Source organism: Aulonocara stuartgranti (genome assembly GCF_965226115.1).
Source record: "Aulonocara stuartgranti genome assembly, chromosome: 3".
Classification (NCBI taxonomy): Eukaryota; Metazoa; Chordata; class Actinopteri; order Cichliformes; family Cichlidae; genus Aulonocara; species Aulonocara stuartgranti.
The window spans coordinates 78193582-78214557 of record NC_138941.1 but is presented as its reverse complement, the minus strand read 5'-3'; the positions used below and the strand labels follow the sequence as shown (position 1 = coordinate 78214557).

Sequence of the window (20976 nt, the reverse complement as noted above, 5' to 3'; positions counted from 1 at the left end):
GAGAGTGTTCAAGGGAAAAGTAAAAACACAAGACAAGGACATAAGAAGCTAAGCAGGGAAGATAAGGGAGAGTAGAGGAGAAAAAGTGTGACCGCCTAACCGCGTCCTTGTTTGGATGTAACTGATATCATCTTCTGCTCTCACACTGACCACCTGTTGGAGCTAACATCCTAACACGGCTAACAGCAGCATCACTACATGTAGTCCTTAGGGATTAAAACTGGAACCGTGAAGTCAGTGATGCTGGAATAAGCATCTCCACAGTGACACTAATGGTCACTATCATGAGGCTTTGATGATATTCTGTAAAACACTGACAGAGAAAAGTGTTGGAAAAATCTGAACAAGTCTACTTATTATGTCCATAATTGTGATGGACACATGTTTTGGAGAAACGCCCTCCCTCCTGCTGCTCAGTTCACTCCGCTGTTCCACTCATGGTTGTTTAATATAACCTGTTTTATTTTGGTAAGTATGGTTTCTGGTGTCAGATGTTGTCTAGATGAGTTTCAGCTGTGTCACATGACCCTCCTGTGATGACCTCAGCTGTATAGATGGCTCTGTCCTTCCCTCAGTCTTTATGTGAGTGTCAGTTTCTCCTCCTCATGTGCTGCCGGCCTCTTTTAGATTCTCTTTAGTTTGTTCCTCGTGTCCATTTATTCCTCAGTTTAAGACACCAAACTCATCAAAGGATCAGTCTGCCTCCTGAAACACTCCCATTCATGACATGAGACCAATACAAGTTGTCCTTGGCAGCACAAACACTGTTTTAAAAGCAGCAATGGGCTAAGCGAGGCTTCGTCAAACTGAAACATTCGAAGCATTTGTGCCGTCTTGAAGATGCTGTTCTGTGAAACGGGGACACAGACGAGTCCAGCACAGTTCACAACACAACTACAGACACACAATACATCAGTTTAGTCAAACAGAACAGACTGCTGTGTTTACTGTAATGAGCACACAGGTTTACAGCTGTTTGTTGGCCTCATGTTTTGCTCTCAGCCGTGAAACTTTGGATGCATTATGTTGATTTTGAGGTTTTCTGGGAGTTTGTGTTATCAGGCTTGTTCTACACACTGTCAATCAAAGCTACAAGCTGGCATGACGTTAGCTTTGATTTGGAGTCACTTTTAAAAAGACAGATTTCCATGAAAAGACTAAATGTGTTTTCTTTCTTTATACAAAGTTTGTCCCATTTTCACAGGCTCATTCTGACCAATCAGAAGCCTCCATTTCATGCACATTTTTAAGTCGTCCTCTGCTGAACATCCTCTGAACCATGAAGAAACTTTCCTGAACTTTATCTTCTAACACTGGCCTGATGATTCACTATCAGTCTGGAGTTTGAGTCCTAGTGAACCCGCACAAGTCTGTTGTGCAGATTCACTATGTTGGATTTGACAGACTCACAATAGAGATTGAAAATGTGACGTCATTCAGGGGTAAAACCGCAAAGAATTCTGTGAACTCGTGACAAGAGGTACAAGCGCACGCAGGCTTTCAATTGAAATTACATTACACAGCGATAAAAAGAAACACAAAAAATGGCAAGAAGCTGTTGTATTATTAACTCAATAGCTGGTCGCATGACAGCCACGGGAAGTCGATGGGTAAAGAGATCGGTTGTTATCGGATTATGTCATTGAAGAGAAATTGTTCAAGCCATGTTTCCAAAGTATCAAAGAGCCGACGGATGGCCTGGATTGCAGCCGTTCAAAGACCAAATATAACGTCCCAGAACACTCCAGCTCACATGTTAGTCTGCTCCAAGCATTTACACAAAGGTCAGAGTTTTGTAGTAGTTAATACGTCATTTTCATAACATAATTGGTGATATAGGTTACAAGCAAGTCTGGCACTGAACAGAAATTGTCGCGCTATGCTCCTTTGTTTATTGTGCATAAATAGTGAATTGTCCTGACACAATATTGTGTTTCGCTTCTGTTATTACCATGGTACATTGACAAAAACATATACTTTTATTCACAGGATAAAACTGTTTTTTTGTATCACTAATTGTCCAGTGCGATTACAGCATACAATATTATTGTCACTGCTACATTTCGGCGATGCTACCAGAAATTATTTCCACTACTAATTAATTTCCTTTGAGCTCAAAGGTCCTATTAATAAACGGTTAACGAATGTGTATTTTTGAAGATGATTTGTGAGACTGGTAAGCTTATCTTTGTTCGTACGATGGTCTTTCGTTCTACACGGTGCATTTCAAGGTCCTGTACCCATCCGTTGGTAAACTGTATCAGGGCTTGTTGCAGTGACCTGAAGTTACTAAACTTCATGAGTGTATGCACTCACTCCAAGAACCGTATAATTATAAATATGAGCTTGGTGAAAGTTGGGCAGCACGCTAACGTCTTTTGTCCACTGTGTGCTCGTAAGGGTCTGACCCTTTCACTGGTTTGATTTTTTTCCTCGTTTCTTTTCTTTAACTTTTCATCAAGTCTGTCTTTGTATGGACCAGCATTGTCCTCCTTCGTTTTGTACACTACTTTTTTGGGGGACGCAGAAAAAGCAAGAAGGTATTGGAACCGGAGAACGAACGTTTTGCGGTGCTGCAAATGCTTGCGTTTGATGCATCGCTTTGATTGTTTTGCCATGCTATGCATGCTATGCGCGAAAGTCACGTGGTCTGTCAATCTCTATAGAAGCATCAGTGGAGATCAAAAAGGAAAATAGAGCCTGGAATCAATGTGTTTTTCTAGCTTTCCTTTTTATAGGATCAATATTTTCTGTATTTCTACACACAGTATGTGGGTAATGGCTGACAATGAGGGTGATATCCCTGAATGCAGTAAATCCTATTTTCTGTTGACAGTAGAAAACCCGAACCGTTTCTTTCTCTCGCTGTGCACCATGGTACTCATCTGAACTTCACCAACTTAAAGCTACTGGACGCCGCCTGGAATGTCTCCAGGAAAACAGGACTTACTATTCACAAGGACATGTATCTCAACATTATAAAGAAGCTATTCATCATGCTAAATCTGCTTACTACACCTCTGTTATTGAATCCGCTGAAGGAAACACTCGCACTTTGTTTTCTACATTTCATAATATTGTTAAACCCCCAGATACCTTTGCCATACATACACACTCTGCCGCAGTTTGCAACAAATTTATGGACTTTTTTTACACCAACATTGAGAATCTTTATCAACAATTGCCAACAATTGTCCTCGTCCTGTGATATGGTCAATTGTTCTATCTGCATTTTTTTGTCCTTCTCAGCTGTCATTCTCTCTATCCAATTTTGAACTTCCCACAATAACTCTGCTATCTTCCATAATTACTAACTTAAAGTCATCATCGTGTAAACTTGATCCACTGCCGACAAATCTTGTTAAACTCTCATTCCCGTCTCTTGCCTTACTGATTGCTAATATCGTACACTCCTCTCTTATATCTGGTTTTATTCCTCCTTCTGTTAAAACTGCTATAATACCAATACTGAAAAAGAATGGTTCAGATTCCTCCAATCCAAATAATTTCAGGCCAATTTCAAATCTCCCTTTCCTAGCAAAAATTCTGGAAAAGATAGTGGCTGCACAGGTTCATTGTCATCTTACTGGAATTAACTTGTACGAACAGTTTCAGTCCGGCTTCCATTCATGTCACAGTACAGAAACAGCTCTAGTAAAAATCACCAATGATCTTCTGCTTGCAGCTGACTCTGGACTTATATCCATCCTCATTCTCCTTGACCTTACAGCAGCTTTTGATATTATCTCCCACTGCATCCTCTTTCACAGATTAGCTCACAGTTTGTTCAATTACTCCCTCACAGATCACACCACACAGTACCACACAGTACCGACACACTGTCAATGCTCTTGTCACATCTCATCTGGATTACTGTAATTCTCTATGGTCTCTATGGTCTACCTCATAAATCCCTCCAGATCCCTCTGCTATTTCCAGATTTTTTGCAAAATGATGCACAGCAGAGAAAACATACTGGCTGTCTATATAAATGGTTATTTGTTTATCTTTGTGTATTTCACATGCGCAAATCACAGCTAACAGCTCAGCGCTCTGTGCAGAATATGAAGAAGAAAGTGGTTTTGCTTCTATTATTTTACTATCTGTGGTTACTGCGTAACCTACACAATTTCGGCCTGTGTTGTAAGGTCAAATGCTGTTCTCCTAGCTTCCACACTTGCTGATCATAAGGTGGATCTGGGCCTGGAGTTTGTTTAAATCTCAGAATGTTGTGATACTCGGTCGGTTTCTGGAAAGTGGATGTGGCGGGTGTCATTTAGCATGCACTCAGGTGTAATACCAGAAAAGAATGGCATGACTGCTATCTTAAGTTTTGTCAGAGCGTCTCTACCTAGCAAATTTACTGGACACGACGGGTCATATATGCATTTAATAAAGCACCTGCGGCCACTTGCTGTATGTACTAGTTCTAAAGGGGCAGTTAATTGTTGTACAGTTGTGTGGCCTGAAGCTGACTTTACAACTAATTTGTCCTTTGAAAACTGTAAGTTCTTAAGTGGCTGCCTCAAAACTGTTTTGCATTATTTCTCTGTGGCCTACTCCTACAATCTCGTGTGAAGTGACCTTCCTCTCCACGGTTCTAGCAGGCGTTGTCTCTATGTTATCTGCTGTTTCTGCGTGGCTGTCTGCAGCCTTGGTGTTTGTGACTTTGCTCGCCTCTCTGTTCCTGATAGCCACCTGCGGATTAGTGTTTTAGTCTATTGTCAACACGTCAGCCTTATTTTTAAGTTACAGAATGCTTCTTCTTTTTTTTGTCTTGGTTTGGGAGAATAGATGCAACACTACATTTTCACTTAAGGCAGTTTTAAATAATTTCTAGTTTTTCAAACAATTCATGGATCTCACACATTTCAAACTTTCAAGTTAGGGTTGTTTCCCATTTATACACATATATATTTAACTTTGCATAGCTCACAGCTCTAAACCTAGGCATTTTTCAATCATATGCCTAATCACTATGTGTCACTGTGACTCTCAAGTATGGTCACAAGTTCGTTTAAATTCGTTTCCAAAACCAACAAAATAATCAAACAAAAACAAAAAACATAAATGTGTCAGAATACAAAAGAAAAAATGCTGCCACCCGAACAAGGCAGAAGTCTGCATATGTTGGCTTTTAATAGCATGCAGCTTGTAACATGGTAGACTAATGTGCCTGTGTTAATTCAGCTCCATATTATTGTGTGAAGTTGCACTGGGTTGGGAGTGGTTTTGTGTGTGTCACATTTTTGGTGAGCCAATGGCTGGAATGGGGTTGGACTACTTAGAGGCAGGTGTACTTGATTGCACTGATACACTGGTCTACTTATAGCCCACACTACAAACACTGCTGTGTCGTTTTGTCTCTCTGTGCAGTCCAGGGCCTATTATATGCCACAGCCTAAAGGCAGCAGAGTTCCAGAGGCTTGAGTGACCACTGACTATATGCTTGCAGGGTGGTGGGTCTCCAAGGACAACTTCTAACCCTGTTAAAGGCAACATGTGGAGTGCAACTTGGCCGTGTGGCATAGCTGGCTCTGGCCTTGGGACTGTGTGTTTTTATACAATTCATAAATGGGACGCTCGACTGTTTTATCTTTTATCTCTTGATATCCTTTTCGTCAATAAATTATCTTTTAGAATTTTATTGACTGTCATCTTTTTGCCCACGACTGAGACGGTTGGTCAGACCTAGAGTCTTTCTTTGGGTGTGTTACAGCAGCTTCTGCTCTAAAAGAAACAAAAAAGAAAAAGAAAAGAAAATGTGGAACATGCTCATCAGCTTAGCAGTGTCTACATATTTAATTCAGCTTCTCAATCCTGTAGTTTTAGCTGTTGTCTACAGGGTTTTGCTTATTGGTTGTTATTATAGGTGTGCTCTATATCTCAGCAATGTGTCATTCTAGGATGATAGGTTTCAAGCTGGTCAAGTGCCTCTATGCACTTCATTAGTTTAGTTATTCTCTGTATTGTCTTCATCTCACATGTCATTACACTGAGTTTCAGCAAACCTTAAGCTTGATGCAGACTACTGCTTAACAATTATCCACCTCACATCATAACCGACTAAGGTGCCTCTTCATATTAATATTATGTCATTGTTAATATTATCCTCTTTGTCTTATATAACAGCAATAGCATATTATAATATTTTATCAGTGTGTACCAGTATACTACTACTGAGCCAATTTGTTAGTTAGGATCATGTTATTCAGCAAACAGATAATTTAGAATTCATCCAATCTGCGGTCACATTTGTTCTCTCTGTTGCATGGCGGACCAGGCAGTTCTATTATAATATATTATTTATATTTTATTTTGTATCCATCAAGGGCTTCAGATGACCTGCAGTATCATCCTTTTCCCAAGGTGGAGACAGTTACCTTTTCACACACTGTCCTTGGCTGAACAGTGACACAGCCTTAATATACTTTATTTATTTTTATTTTATTAAAATATTTTCGTGTGAATTATTTGCTTTATATTCATTTTATACATTGTGGGCATGGTCATCATGCCAACTGTGTTTCATTGTCAATATCACTTTACAGGTTGTTATCCTTGCTATTATTAATTTCAAATACTCTAAAGATAATTTCTACTGTAACTTTCCCTTTGTTCATCTTTATTTCGTACTTTTTATATTTATATCTACTCAGTGGGGTCTGTTTTCAACCCTTTTAAACTACTTCAAACTACTTTGATCTCTAGTTTTCACTTAATAAGGGATTATGTTCTTCCTGATATGGGTGTTGCTGCAGATGCGGCTGCAGGAATGAGTGATGGTTTACTAAAAGGATTGTGGACACTGCACAGTGTCTCGTCTTCTGGTTTTACTAAACTGGCAGTTGAGTTCTGTTCTTCTGACTGTTTATATTTTGTTTTCTTAAATCTCTCAGTTTACAGACACTGTTTTTGTCCGGCGTCTGGACTTTTCTTTTCTCACCACTGCTCGTCAGCAGGAGTGACTTTTAATTTCACTTGCTTGATTACCCATCTTATTTATGTATTTACTTATTTTTTGTTTAAGTAATATATACACGATACAGCTGCTATCACCTTCGCTGGTATTAGAGACGAGAGTGGTTGCTCACACGCCCTTCTACTTTCGGACTATTTCCGAAAGTGGTGTGAACTTTACGAGACGGAACTCGACCGTTCTCTCAACTCACCAGCACGTCAGTGAACAGCAGTAAAAGAAAAACACAGTAGGAGCAGCTCAGTCTCTTATTGGACCGTGAAAAGTCAGCTTGCTCCGTTAATTAAAACAATACACACACACATTCACATTCACACCTATTCGCGCGATCGGAACCCTTATCATAAGGGGAGCTGCCAGTCTTTCTGTAGACGAGCTACTTATTCCCTAGACCCTGTCTAGACCCAGCTGGGGGAGCTACCCAGAGCTCCAAACCTAACCCACAGAGGTGGGGAGCTTCCAGTCGACGAGCTCCAAGCTACCAGCCGACGAGCTACTTTAAACCTAACCCACAGAGGTGGGGAGCTTCCAGTCGACGAGCTCCAAGCTACCAGCCGACGAGCTACTTTAAACCTAACCCACAGAGGTGGGGAGCTTCCAGTCGACGAGCTCCAAGCTACCAGTCGACGAGCTACTTCCGCTATTTTAAATTCCCTGTCCAAATTCATGGGCTGCATCCTCCTGAGGACGCATTTTTAGACCGATTACGTCACAGCCAGGAGCCGAAGGCTGTCCAAATTCGTAGACTCCTCCAAATGCCACCTCCTTTTTCCCGAATTTCAAGGATGGGTCGGGTGTGTCCTTCGTGGCCCACCTTATCCCAGAATTCATAGCGCGGCCCAGCCAAACTCCAGTTTCCGGCAATGGCGGCCGCTACTAAGTTTTAAAATTACTCTTATTAATCTTTTTGGGTCACAAAATAAACTTTTAACATATTTTCAGGCGAGAAAGCTGTGTAAACATCAAATATCTGCTTGGTTTATCAAGATATCGCATATTTGCAAAAGTGCTTAGATGTTTTCGTAGACGTCTGTTAGCCACCAGCTCGATAGCTAGCCGAGAGCTCGACGGTTACTAGAGCCGCCAAGAACGGCACAACTCCCGGCACATCATTTTCAAATCACCGCGGACTTTCGCTACTCAGGTTAAACGTAATATAGAAGTCACTTAGACAACCTAAAAATTTTATTGTTTGGCTTTTTTCAGTGTTTTATTTGTTCGTGAGTAAATCGGTTTGGCTGAGATTAAAGTTATTAGATTAGATTAGATAAAATAAAACTTAATTAATCCCCCGAGTGGGTTCCTCCTTGGCTTTCACACAGCTGAATAAACGTCAAACACAGAACTGATTAAACAGAAGTGTGAGACGGTCGAGAATTTACGCCAGTGTCCTGTTATATTTTAGATGGCCGTCTGCTCCTTGCTGAGTTTATTAAACTCCACCGAGACAGCGGTGACGCTAATCAGAAGGCGACCATCCAATTCCATAGCTGTTTACTTCCGGCCTACCCAACCTTCTGAGGACCCGGCCCACGTAGACCGGGTCCTCAGGAGAATGCAGCCCATGAATTTGGACACGACTATAGGCAATATAGGAAAATATGGCACACTTAAAATCAATCCTTTGATTTTTTTTTTTTCTGAAAATTAACAGTGCCCCTTATAATCCCGTGTGCCTTACGTATGAATTCTGGTTGTGAAATTATTTTATGTGGTACACGGCACTCGAAACTTGTCAAATGTTTTATTACAACTTTGCTAAGCTATGAACCTGCACCGCTTGATAGATTGTCAGAGCAACAGGGTTAACAGAGAAATGATCATCACTGTGATGATGCTCATCATCTCTGATTTGAGGTTTTGTCAAAGCAGCAAAGAAAGCCTGGCTATGTTGGACTTGGTGTGGAAGCAGCTCCCAGTTTTAGTTCAGGAGACAGACACCCTCTCTACTTTGAAGATCAGCTTCAAACTTTACTTTTTGATAAAGCTTATAGTTCGAGCTGGATCAGGTGACCCTGAACATCCCTTAGTTATGCTGCTATAGGCTCAGGCTGTTGGTGGACTTCCCATGATGCTCTGCTTTCTTCTCCCCTCTTTTCACTCCTGATGCTTTTATATGTCACTACTGCATCTCCTTAACTTTTGTCTTCTCTCTCCTTAGTTTGTGTTTTGTTCTTGTCTCTCTGAGCTCATCTCTTCTCTTTCCCCTCACCCTGCAACCAGTCATGGTAGATGCTCCTCCTGGAGCCTGTTTTCACTGGGAGGATCTTTGTGTCAAAGGGAGTTCTTCCTTCCCACCATCACCAAGTGCTGTTCACAGTGGATTGTCTGATGGTTGGGGCTTTCTCTCTAATATTGGAGGCTGTTACCTTACACTGTCAAACAGCTTGAGATGACTGTTGGTGTCTGTTGGGAATTGTCACTTATAAATAAAGTTACATTGAATGGATGTAAATGGATGTTCTTGTGACAAAGAGAAAATGATTGTTGACAGATGGATTGTTGTTTTGTGTGTCTGCAGTCTGTCAGGCTGTCTGATCACAGAGGAAGGCTGTACGTCTCTGGCCTCAGCTCTGAGCTCCAACCCCTCCCATCTGAGAGAGCTGGACCTGAGCTACAATCATCCAGGGAACTCAGGAATGCAACTGCTTTCGGCTGGACTGAAGGATCCAGGCTGGAGACTGGACACTCTCAGGTATGGAGAGAATGTCTGATAGAGGAGGAAAAGCAGGAAACATGTCCTGTGTCTTTCCCTCACTTCCTGTTTGTTTTCCTGCAGATGAGACATGAACAATCACACATGCAGGAATATTTTCAGGGACAGACACACTAGTCTAGCTGGATAGTACATAGATATTTATGTTAGGTCCAAATATATTTGACAAAGACAACATTTAGTAACTTTAAATACACTTTATTAGGTCACAGGTATGCTGTACCTGAGATAGTGGCCACTATGTACTTAATAAAGTGTCAGCCATGTTTATGTGTCCCATGCTGTATGTCCACAGTCACAGTGACAATCTGTGACACTGACAGAAGGATGAAACAAGGCTGTGAATCATTTCAGTCTGTGTGTGTGACAAAAAGGCAGACAGGAGCAGCAAACATTTGGAAATGACAGCTTAAATCCTGGAAACTCTGATAAGCTAATGCTCCTAAGCTCATCCTGTCTTCCTTCTCTCACCCCAACCGGTCGCAGCAGATGGCCGCCCCTCCCTGAGCCTGGTTCTGCCGGAGGTTTCTTCCTGTTAAAAGGGAGTTTTTCCTTCCCACTGTCGCCAAAGTGCTGCTCATAGGGGTCATTTGATTGTTGGGTTTTTCTCTGTATCTATGAAGCGCCTTGAGGCGACTTTTGTTGTGATTTGGCGCTATATAAATAAAATTGAATTGAATTGAATTGAATGCTGTTTATGAGCCGTGTTAAAATCAATAATTCATTCTCATTCTGTTGTTTGACAACAATAACAGAAAAATATGTACATGATGTTGTTGAGAGAGGGAAAACAGGATAAAGACATGCTGTGGAAGAGAGACGGAGATTAATAACAGATATGATTCAATGCATCATGGGAATCCCCGGCAGCCTACATCTATTGCAGCATAACTAAGGGAGGATTCAGGGTCACCTGGTCCAGCCCTAACTATATGCTTTAGCAAAAAGGAAAGTTTTAAGCCTAATCTTGAAAGTAGAGATAGTGTCTGTCTCCTGAATCCAAACTGGAAGCTGGTTCCACAGAAGAGGGGCCTGAAAACTGAACGCTCTGCTTCCCATTCTACTTTTAAATACTCTAGGAACAACAAGCAGGCCTGCAGTGTGACAGCGAAGTGCTCTAATAGGGTGATATGGTACTACAAGGTCATTAAGATTAATTCATTCACACGTTTATAGAGACGCTCTCTATTCACTTACCGTTGTGTTGCTTCTCGTTCACGAGAGAGAATCCCAGGATCCCATCAGTCGCCGTCCATCAGGTCGCGAATTTTACGCTCCAGGACTTTTGTCAGGCGTCCTAGCGTCCTGGCTGTCGACAGTCTTCGGCGTGTCCTCTCTCCCCTCAGTGTTCAGTGAAATTCTTCGGATCCGGCTCGAAGGACCAATAAATGTTGGGTCTGCGCTTCCACGGGCCCCGCTGGTTTAGAGACTTATTCCCGTTAACGACAAGGAAGCCAGACAAGCAGCGATCAATCGATTTCACTTGCGCAAGGAAAGCTCCGGTCGGAGTCTCAGAAAAGCACTCTGAATCCAACCACAAAATGACTCCGACTTAGGCCTCCGCTTGCCACCTTTAATTTAAAACAGTTACAGTACACACAAGCACCACCCATTGTAAAACCCCCTTATAGTTATAAAAGATAAGGCACTATGTGTTGTCGCGGTTCGAATTTTGAGGAAGAGACATACGACTGAAAAGTCCATAGTGAGTCAATAAAGTATTTTATTAAAAACACACATTACAGTACAGTGTGGGAAGAGCCGGACTTCCTCGAGCAGAGCGCTCCCCATCCTTATATTACCCTGATGACGTCACAGTTAGATCTTACTGGAAATGATAACAGTTCCCCACACTCAAAAAGTTCTCCTTATATAGACATCAGCTGCTACTTTAGAGACAAACAAGTGTGTGATATGTTGTGCAGTTTTGTGAGACTGTGTGTCCAACAGAGAGGCTGTCCTGAAACGACCTCCCTGTTCTTAATAAGTGTGTGTATTTTGTGAAATTGTGGGATCAGGCTAAAAAGAGTTCAAATGTCCTTATGTGAACTGCTGCAGCTGAGCCTTCTGGAGGTCCAGCTATTCTGGTGGTTTCCAACTGATCTATTTAAATGTTAATTCAAATGATACATGATAATATTTAATGATAAAGTGATACAGACTAATGAAGTAATGATGAAATAATGACAGTGCATGTAAATGATATCACAGTGAGATTTAAAATGAGATGTTTTTCTCGACAGTGTGTATTTGTTTGCACGTGTAAGCACGCGTGTGTGTGTGTGTGTGTGTGTGTGTGTGTATATATCTCTGTGTGCGTGACTTCCTGATTACAACTGTTTTTAAACAACATTCTTGGTCATAAAGAGGTTAATCTCCCCCTACCCTTTATATGGCTCAAATCCTGTATTGGTTCACCATGCACAAACGTAGGTGAGGCCATAAAGGGGAGGAAGTTTACTAAACAACAAAACAGAACCTTCAAATAGGATGCGCCTGTAATAAAGCACTACAGCCTCCCCCACCATTAGACAGCTGGGGAGGGCGACAAAGGAATGTCTTTGATCACACAGTTTGAAACAATGTAGAGATGGTAGGCATAAAAAATGACAACATTTAACAATTCACTTTAACACATGACAACACATGTATTGTCGATTCAGCTGGGAATCTATTATAGCACTCAGTCAAAAAAAATGCAGAGCAAAGTAGCCTACTTAGAATTAGCTGCTCACATTGTCATAATGCAAAGAAAAAGAGTGTTAGCATTACCTACTCACATTGTGAAAATTTAAGGGAAAACTGTTTTACATCAAATTAGTATTAGCTGCTAACATCAGCTTACTTCATTGCTTACATTGGTATAAAGCAAGGAAAAACGGTGTTGACATTAGCTGCTAATGGTTTAAAACCTTAAATTAGCATTAGCTGCTAATTGCAGCCTACTTAGCATTAGCTGCTCACATTGTTATAAAGCAAGGGAAAACAGTGTTAGCATTTGTTACTAGCATTGTTAAAGTATACTTTATTGATCCCCATGGGAAATTCCTCTCTGCATTTAACCCATTCACTTAATGGCTGCTTACTGCTTCACTGGGCACCTGGGGAGCAGTGTGGAAGGACGGTGCCTTGCTCAGTGGTACCTCAGGGTAGCTGTTCAATGGATTCAAGCCCCCAACCTTCCGATCACGGGGCCACCACTTTACCTACTGAGCTATCCCTGCCCCTTACTGAGCCATCCCTGCATTAGGTAGATAATGCTAATTCACATCAAATTAGCATTAGCTGCTCACCTTAATGTAAAAGAAAGAGTTTGCATTTTTCTTTTTGGATTGGATTGGTAATTTTATTTCAACATGTGAACAATATACAAGTACATTTAGAAAAGAAATAAGAGAGAAAAAAATACTATACAAATTACATACAAAAAACATTCTGATTAATTTACATGTTGAAAGGGAGTGGGAAGAAGTATACACTTATTTAATCCCACCCCTGTCCCATAAATTATCAGTGAATATTTAGTCAGCTTCCTTACTGATATAATTTGTAATAAAAATAGTGAACAGATTTCTGATATACTATATACTATAATATCACATCATGAATTTATTGTTTGTTTGTTTTTAAATAGAGACATTCACATAATTTAAATATTTTCCTTTTCTTTATAGATCGAGAAGATCATATTTTTATAACTCTTTTTGAACAGTTTTATGTTTGGACATTGCTTTAATTCCATATTCAGTTTGTTCCATAATTTCACTCCTTGAACAGAAACGCAAAAGCCTTTTCTTGTAGTACGTACCTTCATTGTTTTGAAGTTACAAAAACCCCTTAAATTATAACTTCCTTCTTTCAAAAAAAACATACTCTGAATATTACCTGGCAGTTCTTTATTTTTTGCTTTGAATAGAATTTGTGCTGTTTGGAATTTCACTATATCGTCAATTTTCAATATTTCAGACTGCAAAAATAGTGAGTTTGTATGTTCCCTATAACCTGCATTGTGGATGATTCGAATTGCTTTTTTTTGAAGAGTAAAAAGTGAATGTAATGTGGTTTTATAGTTATTGCCCCAGACCTCTGCACAATAGCTTAAGTATGGTGAAACCAGTGAACAGTAGAGAATATGAAGTGATGTTCTGTCGAATACCTGTTTTGCCTTGTTTAGTACTGCAATGCTTCGTGATACTTTGGAATGAGTATATCTTACGTGAGCTCTCCAGTTAAGTTTTTCATTATTATTACCCCCAGAAATTTATTTTCACTGACTCTTTCAATATCAACACCATTTATTTGAATCTTTGCATTTGTATTTAAACTACTATTTCCAAATAACATCAGTTTAGATTTATTCAAATTTAATGATAATTTGTTTTTATCAAGCCAGAACTTCACTTTACTTATTTCATTAGTCATATCCTCCAATAAATTCTGCAGATCATCACCAGAGCAAAAAATGTTTGTATCGTCAGCAAAGAGAACCATTTTTAATACTTTGGACACTTTACAGATGTCGTTAATGTACAAGTTGAAGAATTTTGGACCCAAAACTGACCCTTGGGGTACACCACAAGCAATGTCCATACATAAGGAGCAACCACCATTTATTTTCACAAACTGCTTTCTGTCACTTAAATAACTCCGGACCCAATCTAAAACTACCCCTCTGACACCATAACGTTCCAGTTTTCTTATTAATATATCATGATCTATAGTGTCAAATGCCTTTGTCAAGTCTATGAATAACCCAGCCACATATTGCTTTTTGTCTATGGAATTTGTGATGTATTCTATTGAATCTAATAGTGCCGATGATGTTGATCTGCTTGATCTGAATCCATACTGACTCTCAGTGAGTAGTTTATGTTTATCTATAAATTTTTCCAGTCTGTTTTTAAACAGTTTTTCAAGAACTTTTGAGAATTGAGGTAGTAAAGAGACAGGCCTGTAGTTTGTGAAATGGTGTTTGTTTCCAGATTTGTATAGAGGTATAACTTTTGCTATTTTCATTCTGTCTGGAAATCGACCAGTTTGAAATGATAAATTACAGATGTATGTAAATGGTTTTATAATAGCCTCAATGACTCTTTTAACCACTATCATATCAATATCATTACAATCCAAAGATTTGTGATTTTTACATTTTTTGACAATTTCAAGAACTTCATTTTCATCAACGGCTGTGAGAAACATAGAATATGGATTTCTGTCAATCAGTGTATCGGGTTTTTCCTGTGCTTTCCCAGGATGAGTGATTGTTCTTGCTAAATTTGGTCCAGCAGTTACAAAGAATTCATTGAGACTATTTGCCACAACATCCATATTGCATTCTTCATGGTCATTACAAATGAAATACTTGGGATAGTTCTTTTGTCCAGTCCCACATTTTATAACACTGTTCAGGATTTCCCATAATCTTTTATTATTATTTCTATTTATATCTAATTGCTTCTTATAGTATTCCTTTTTACTAAATCTAAGTATATTAGTTAACCTATTTTTATATCTTTTGTATCTGATTTCAGCATCTTTAGTTCTCGTTCTTAAGAACTCTCTGTATAGAGCATTTTTCTTTATACATGCATTTTGCAGACCTTTTGTTATCCATGGACAGTCCATATATTTCTGTTTCCTACTATATTGCTTTATTGGACAGTTGTTATTGTACAGTAATGTAAATATTCTAAGGAATTTATTATAAGCACTATTAACGTCCTGTTCCTGATATACTTCACCCCAGTTTTCCTTCAATAAATCTTTTTTAAATGCATTCATTCTTTCTTCTGTTCTTACTCGTCTGTACTCTTTTTTACTGTCCATTTTATTGATCTTGTAATTCCTATCATAGATTGTAAAAATTGGAAGATGGTCACTTATGTCGTTAATCAGGAGTCCACTTACAGTCTTATTTTCAATGTCATTTGCAAAAATGTTGTCTATGAGAGTTGCACAATGTGATGTAATCCTGGTAGGTCTAGTAATTTTAGGGAATAGGTTCATACAGTGCATTGTGTTTATAAATTCCTCAGTGGTTTTTTTGTTTATTTGGGTTTAGCAAATCAATATTGAAGTCTCCACAAATGAAAACTTTTTTGTGAGCTAGTTCAATAAATATTTCTTCTATCCAGTCTTTAAATGTCTCAATACTACTACCTGGAGCTCTGTATATACAGCTAATGATTACATTTTTACTTTTTTCTTTACAAATTTCAACTGTAATACATTCTAGTACATTATCAATCACCATCGTCATCTTTTCCACCACATTAAATTTCAAAGATTTGTCCACATACAAGGCCACTCCTCCTCCTCCTTTGTTTCGCCTAGTTATAAATGTGAATTCATAACCCTCCAGTTCAAAGTCTGTTCCTTTTTCCATATTGATCCAAGTTTCTGATAAGGCAATGACACTAAATGGATGTGAAAACTGGTTAAGATATTCTTTGATATGACTAAAATTAGCATAGAGACTTCTACAGTTAAAGTGGATAATTGATAATTTATTCTCAGTTTTAATCCTCTGATTGTAGTCTTTATTTGTATAGTAGCAGCAATTGTTATTGTTAGATGAGAAAAAGTTGTTGTCTGGATCTATTTCATATTCCAAGTCATGTGTATTGTGATCCATATAGTTAAATGTTTTCAGTTCCATTTGATCATATTCTGCAACTGTCTGACTGATGCAGCTGATTCTTCCAGATGTCTCTGAGTTCTTCCTTCCAGTGTGTGTCATAAGTGAGGGTGTGGTTGTCTGTTACCTTGTTTGCCGTCCAGATCGTGTTGCTCACTGATATTTTTCGAGATCCGCCATATTTTTAATGGTCAGAACTTTGGCTTCCTCTGGTGATCCGTTTAGTTTAATGAATATTTTGCAGTTCGTTGTCCAAGTGCCTTGGATTTTTCCCAGCTTCTTAAGGTGTCGCGCTTTTTTGGCTATTTCAGCGTTGTGTTTGGTTAGATGTTCATTGATAAAGACATTAGATCCTTTTAATTTTCTTCCTTGTTTCAGCAGCGTAATCTTGTGCTTTCGATTTACAAACCTTAATATAATAGCCGGTATGTTGCCGTTCCTCCTGGGAAGAGGGTGGCATGCTTCGACAGAGTTACAGTCCAGGGCAATCCCTTTGGACCGCAGGAAAGCAGCCACCTGTTGTTCCGTGGAGCTAATGTTTTCTTTTTTTTGTGTCCCGTTTGGATCTTCAGCCATCAGAATTGTTGTCTTAAGGCCAAGAAAGATGCCAAGCGGATTTATTTTACCAAGTGGATCATCATGGCCTTGCCATATTGGTCCATTTGATTGACCTTTATTATAATTATGTATTTGTTTTATTTTCAGTTGCTACAAACGGGACAGACATGATTGTGGGATAGGACAGGGGGAAAGAATGAAAGAAAGAGAGGGAGAGAAAGAAAACCAAAGGGGAGAAGGGGGGGGGGGGGGGAAGAAAGAAAAAAACAAACAAACAAACAAACAAACAAAACACCTGGATCACCTGTATGGAGGAAAAAAACAGAAGAGAAAGCAAACAGCAAAGAGCAACATAATTAAAAAAAAACAGCACAATCACAATAAACTAGCTAGCAGTAGATAACAGTAGATATTAAATAATAAACGATATTGTACAGCACGCAAGATAGACAGCGCACAATGTGCTTTGAGGCAGCAGCCAAGAAAGGTGTAGTCCGCGTCTGTGAATACCCATGTGTACACCTGTGTGCATACCTGTGTGGATCAGCATGCTTGCATTCCAAAGGTTTCTCCATGTAACGATCTGCTAGGGAGTGTGGGGAGCCACAGCCCCGTCCACCAGGGTATGAAGCAGGTATGGAGGAGATCCAGGCCCCAGATATCCAGAGGCCCCAGAGTACAAGGACCCAAGGAGGACCACCAAAGGGGGGGGAACTGTGCCACCCTCCTGGGAAGAGCTGAGTAGAGCCCCAAAGAAGAGGTCACCCCGCAGCTACGGAGCAGAGGCCAGAGGGGGTTGCAGTGGCGTGCCCGCGGGCTCTGCCGGCAGCCAGCTGTGCCAGAGAGGACCGAGAGAGTGTGGTGAGGGGAGATAGGCCTCCGTACTTTAGAGGGCCTGAGATGTACCCAGAGAGGTTGAGTCTAAGACCCAACCTGACATATAGACACAGACGAACAGGCGCACGTGGACACAGACGTGCATTCCCACCCCGTATGCACCACCAAATACTCGGCACTCACCCGACGTGTAGACAGACACAAATAGACACTGCACAGATAGTCGCACTCCCCAAACATACTCTATATCCCAGGTCCAGGTACCCCCACCCTCAGAGGGGCAAGCTGCACCTAGACCCAGGACATGTAACCCTTCTCTCTGGGGTGGAGGCAAGCGGACCACCTCCTTATCTGCAGTAGCGGGGAGGCCCCGCATCCCAGACCCCAGTCTGACGGCCAGCACCTCCTCCCAGCCCCCCAGCCCTGACGGCTAACAGAACCGGGGTGAGTGAAGACCTCAAACCTCCCTACGCCCACTCATATGTAGTGTTGCTGTGTGCTGTTCTAAAGTGCATTTAAAACTCAGGAGAGCATGGTACTAGCTTCCTCTCAGAGAGCAGCACGGCTCCTCCCAAAAACCCTTAGTGTCTAAATGCATTTAAAATTGAGGGTAGGGCACCAGCGCCAGAGGTGGGTTGGAGTACACCGACCATCCTCTGGATGCTGTAAAACGTGCCCACCCCCAAGGCCCTATATGTATGTGTTATGGGAGAGTGTGAGTAATGTGGATGTCTAGGTTGCAGGATAAAATTGAGGCACAGGCGGCCAGAAGGGGACAGAGGGGGAGTGCCTCCCCTGCACCCTGGTGACATACCTGCACCCCAAGCCCTGCGTGTGTGGGTGGGTGTGGTAGAGCGGGAATAGGGAGGCAGCTGAGGATGGGGAGGGAAGAAAGGGAGGGGCAAGCTCCCCCGCTGACCTCAGTAGGCACCTCCACACTCTGGAACCCACCAGGGCAAGGGAGCCCAGGCCCATCCGGACCGGGGCCCGCAGCAGCAGCACCGCTCAGCCCCACAGAGTCCGGGGCAGCCCACCCGACTCCATCCCAGAGAAAACTGCACCCACCCCATCATCCAATCATCTCCCAAACTACACAAGACAATAGACACCCAGGTTGAGTTCATTCTCCACCTCTCCTATATCTCTCCCCCCACCTGCAGAGTGAGCTCCTGTAGTGAGGAGACAAAAAAAAAGGAAAAAAAAGAGTTATCATTAGCTGTTATAACACAAGGGACAATAGTATTAGCATTAGCTACTCTCATTGTTAAAAAGTAAGGGAAAACACTCTTAGCATTATTAGATAATGCTAATTCACCTCAAATTAGCATTGGGTAATAATTGTACACTACTTAAGACATGCACCTCACATTGTTAGTGTTATGGTTCAAAAATATTGGAGATGGACACCAGAGGAAAAACCCACAATAACAACACTGGTCCGGTCGGGTTGAGTCAAACGATGATTTAATGATCACACACGTGGGAGATGGACACTGTATGCAGACAGCCTCAGATCTCATCTCAAAAAACACATTTCCATAGTTTTATGAAATCAGGGTATTAGAACGCCCCCTCATGCGTAGTGACAGGTGTAATACAATCAATGTTGACAATTTTATTTAACACAAAGAATAACATTGTCTCCTTCCCGAGGGCAGACGCTAACTGCCCCCCTTCTCCTGGAACCGTCTGTACCCTGCTGAGACACAACATGGCAACTACAAGGACTCTTTCATTTATTAAGACCATCAGTGTGTATTGCTCTAAATCAAGTATATAATATTAAATGAATATTGCTGGATCAGCTACTTCTACTTAAAACATATTAAAACATGACTAAGCACAAAATCACCAAGAATGACATCTTATAAGTGCTGTGTAAGCGCGTGCGGCCTTCCAAGCTCAAAGCCTTTGCCCTCCATAGATCAGCCAGACTCGCGCTGGCTGTAGCTTTTAACCTTTAATTACCTTGAGCACAACTCTAGAATGAGCAACAAACTGCAATGTGTATGGAATGATCATGGTTACATCTGCAATGGAAAATCATGTTATTATTCTGGTACCTGTAAGAAAGATCAAATTAAAGTTATCACCATCACTGTAATGCAAAGAATAATGTAAGATCAAAAACTTCAATTTATGCTTAATGCAAAGCTGGTTATATACTTCTAAGGAACTAATAATGACATATTAAAATATTAAATGATAATGAGAAAAACATCCCCTCCTTATTCTACAATTCCCTCTGTTGACCTCTGGAGAATCCAGAGGTCACAAACAGTTGTGTCCCTCCTTGGTCTACACATTCAGTTCCACATGCATCATTGGCATCATGGACATTGGAGTAATGACTCCAGGGTCCACTACCCTCACAGACATACTTTTGAACATTCTTCTGGCACAAGGGATGAGACAACAACAAATAACCATAATACCCACCACAATAGACAAAGAAAACATGACCGAAGCGATGACCCCCTTCCACCGTCCGAACACCGAGGTCAGCCAGCCTTCTAACGGATTACCAACACCGGAGTGATCATGCATAGTTTCAGAAAGGCTCTTTAGGCCCTCCAGAGCCTTGGTTACCGACCCATCTGGAGCAGTATTGTTTGGAATAAAGGTGCAACACTGGTCAGCAAACATAGCACACACGCCCCCCTTTTCCGCTAACAACATGTCAAGGGCCATTCTATTCTGCACTCCCATTAACGAGGTCGGACCCACCTGCTCCGCTAGCCCCTCCAATCCGTCTCTGGTCAGGTTAGAGAGCCTCAGTACATTGTAATGAACATAATTAATCCTATCTACATTCTTGTTTGGAGTCACTGGAAAGAAAGCAGAAATTATTGGAATATTTTCAAACCCGGCTGCTATTTGATCAATAAGTTTAAATTCATTTGGAACCCCCCTGGGCACTCCAATGGAGTCGATCCAGGTGGGGGAATTCATTCTAGGGTCATAAACATTTGTGTCTTGTATTCCTCTCTTTCTCAAAATGTGTCTTTTGCGCCTGGCTGCCAAAGTGCGCGTATTGTGTGAGGGAATTGATTTTACCTTATTTCCGATTAGCATAAGTGGCGCTCCTAGTCTCACCATCGCGCACGTCCCCACGCTCCCAAGAGGAACACGTACCAGTAGAGTCCTGTGCCCGCAATAGTAATACAGCCCGCTCCTAGCCCAAGTCCCAATTAGGGTGGCTGCATCACTCACATTGTTGGTGGTCCTCCCAATCTGGGTGACCGAACA

The 20976-nt window shown here is 41.0% G+C and overlaps 1 protein-coding gene across 1 annotated transcript in view; it reads left to right on the top strand.

The window, feature by feature from the left end:
* Positions 1-20976, top strand: part of LOC309703211 (protein NLRC3-like) — a 70710-nt gene that overhangs the window by 36123 nt on the left and 13611 nt on the right. Inside the window, exon 9 of the mRNA XM_082527923.1 lies at positions 9501-9674. Within this exon, the coding sequence (XP_082384049.1) occupies positions 9501-9674 (174 nt within the window). The remainder of the gene's footprint in view (positions 1-9500; positions 9675-20976) is intronic.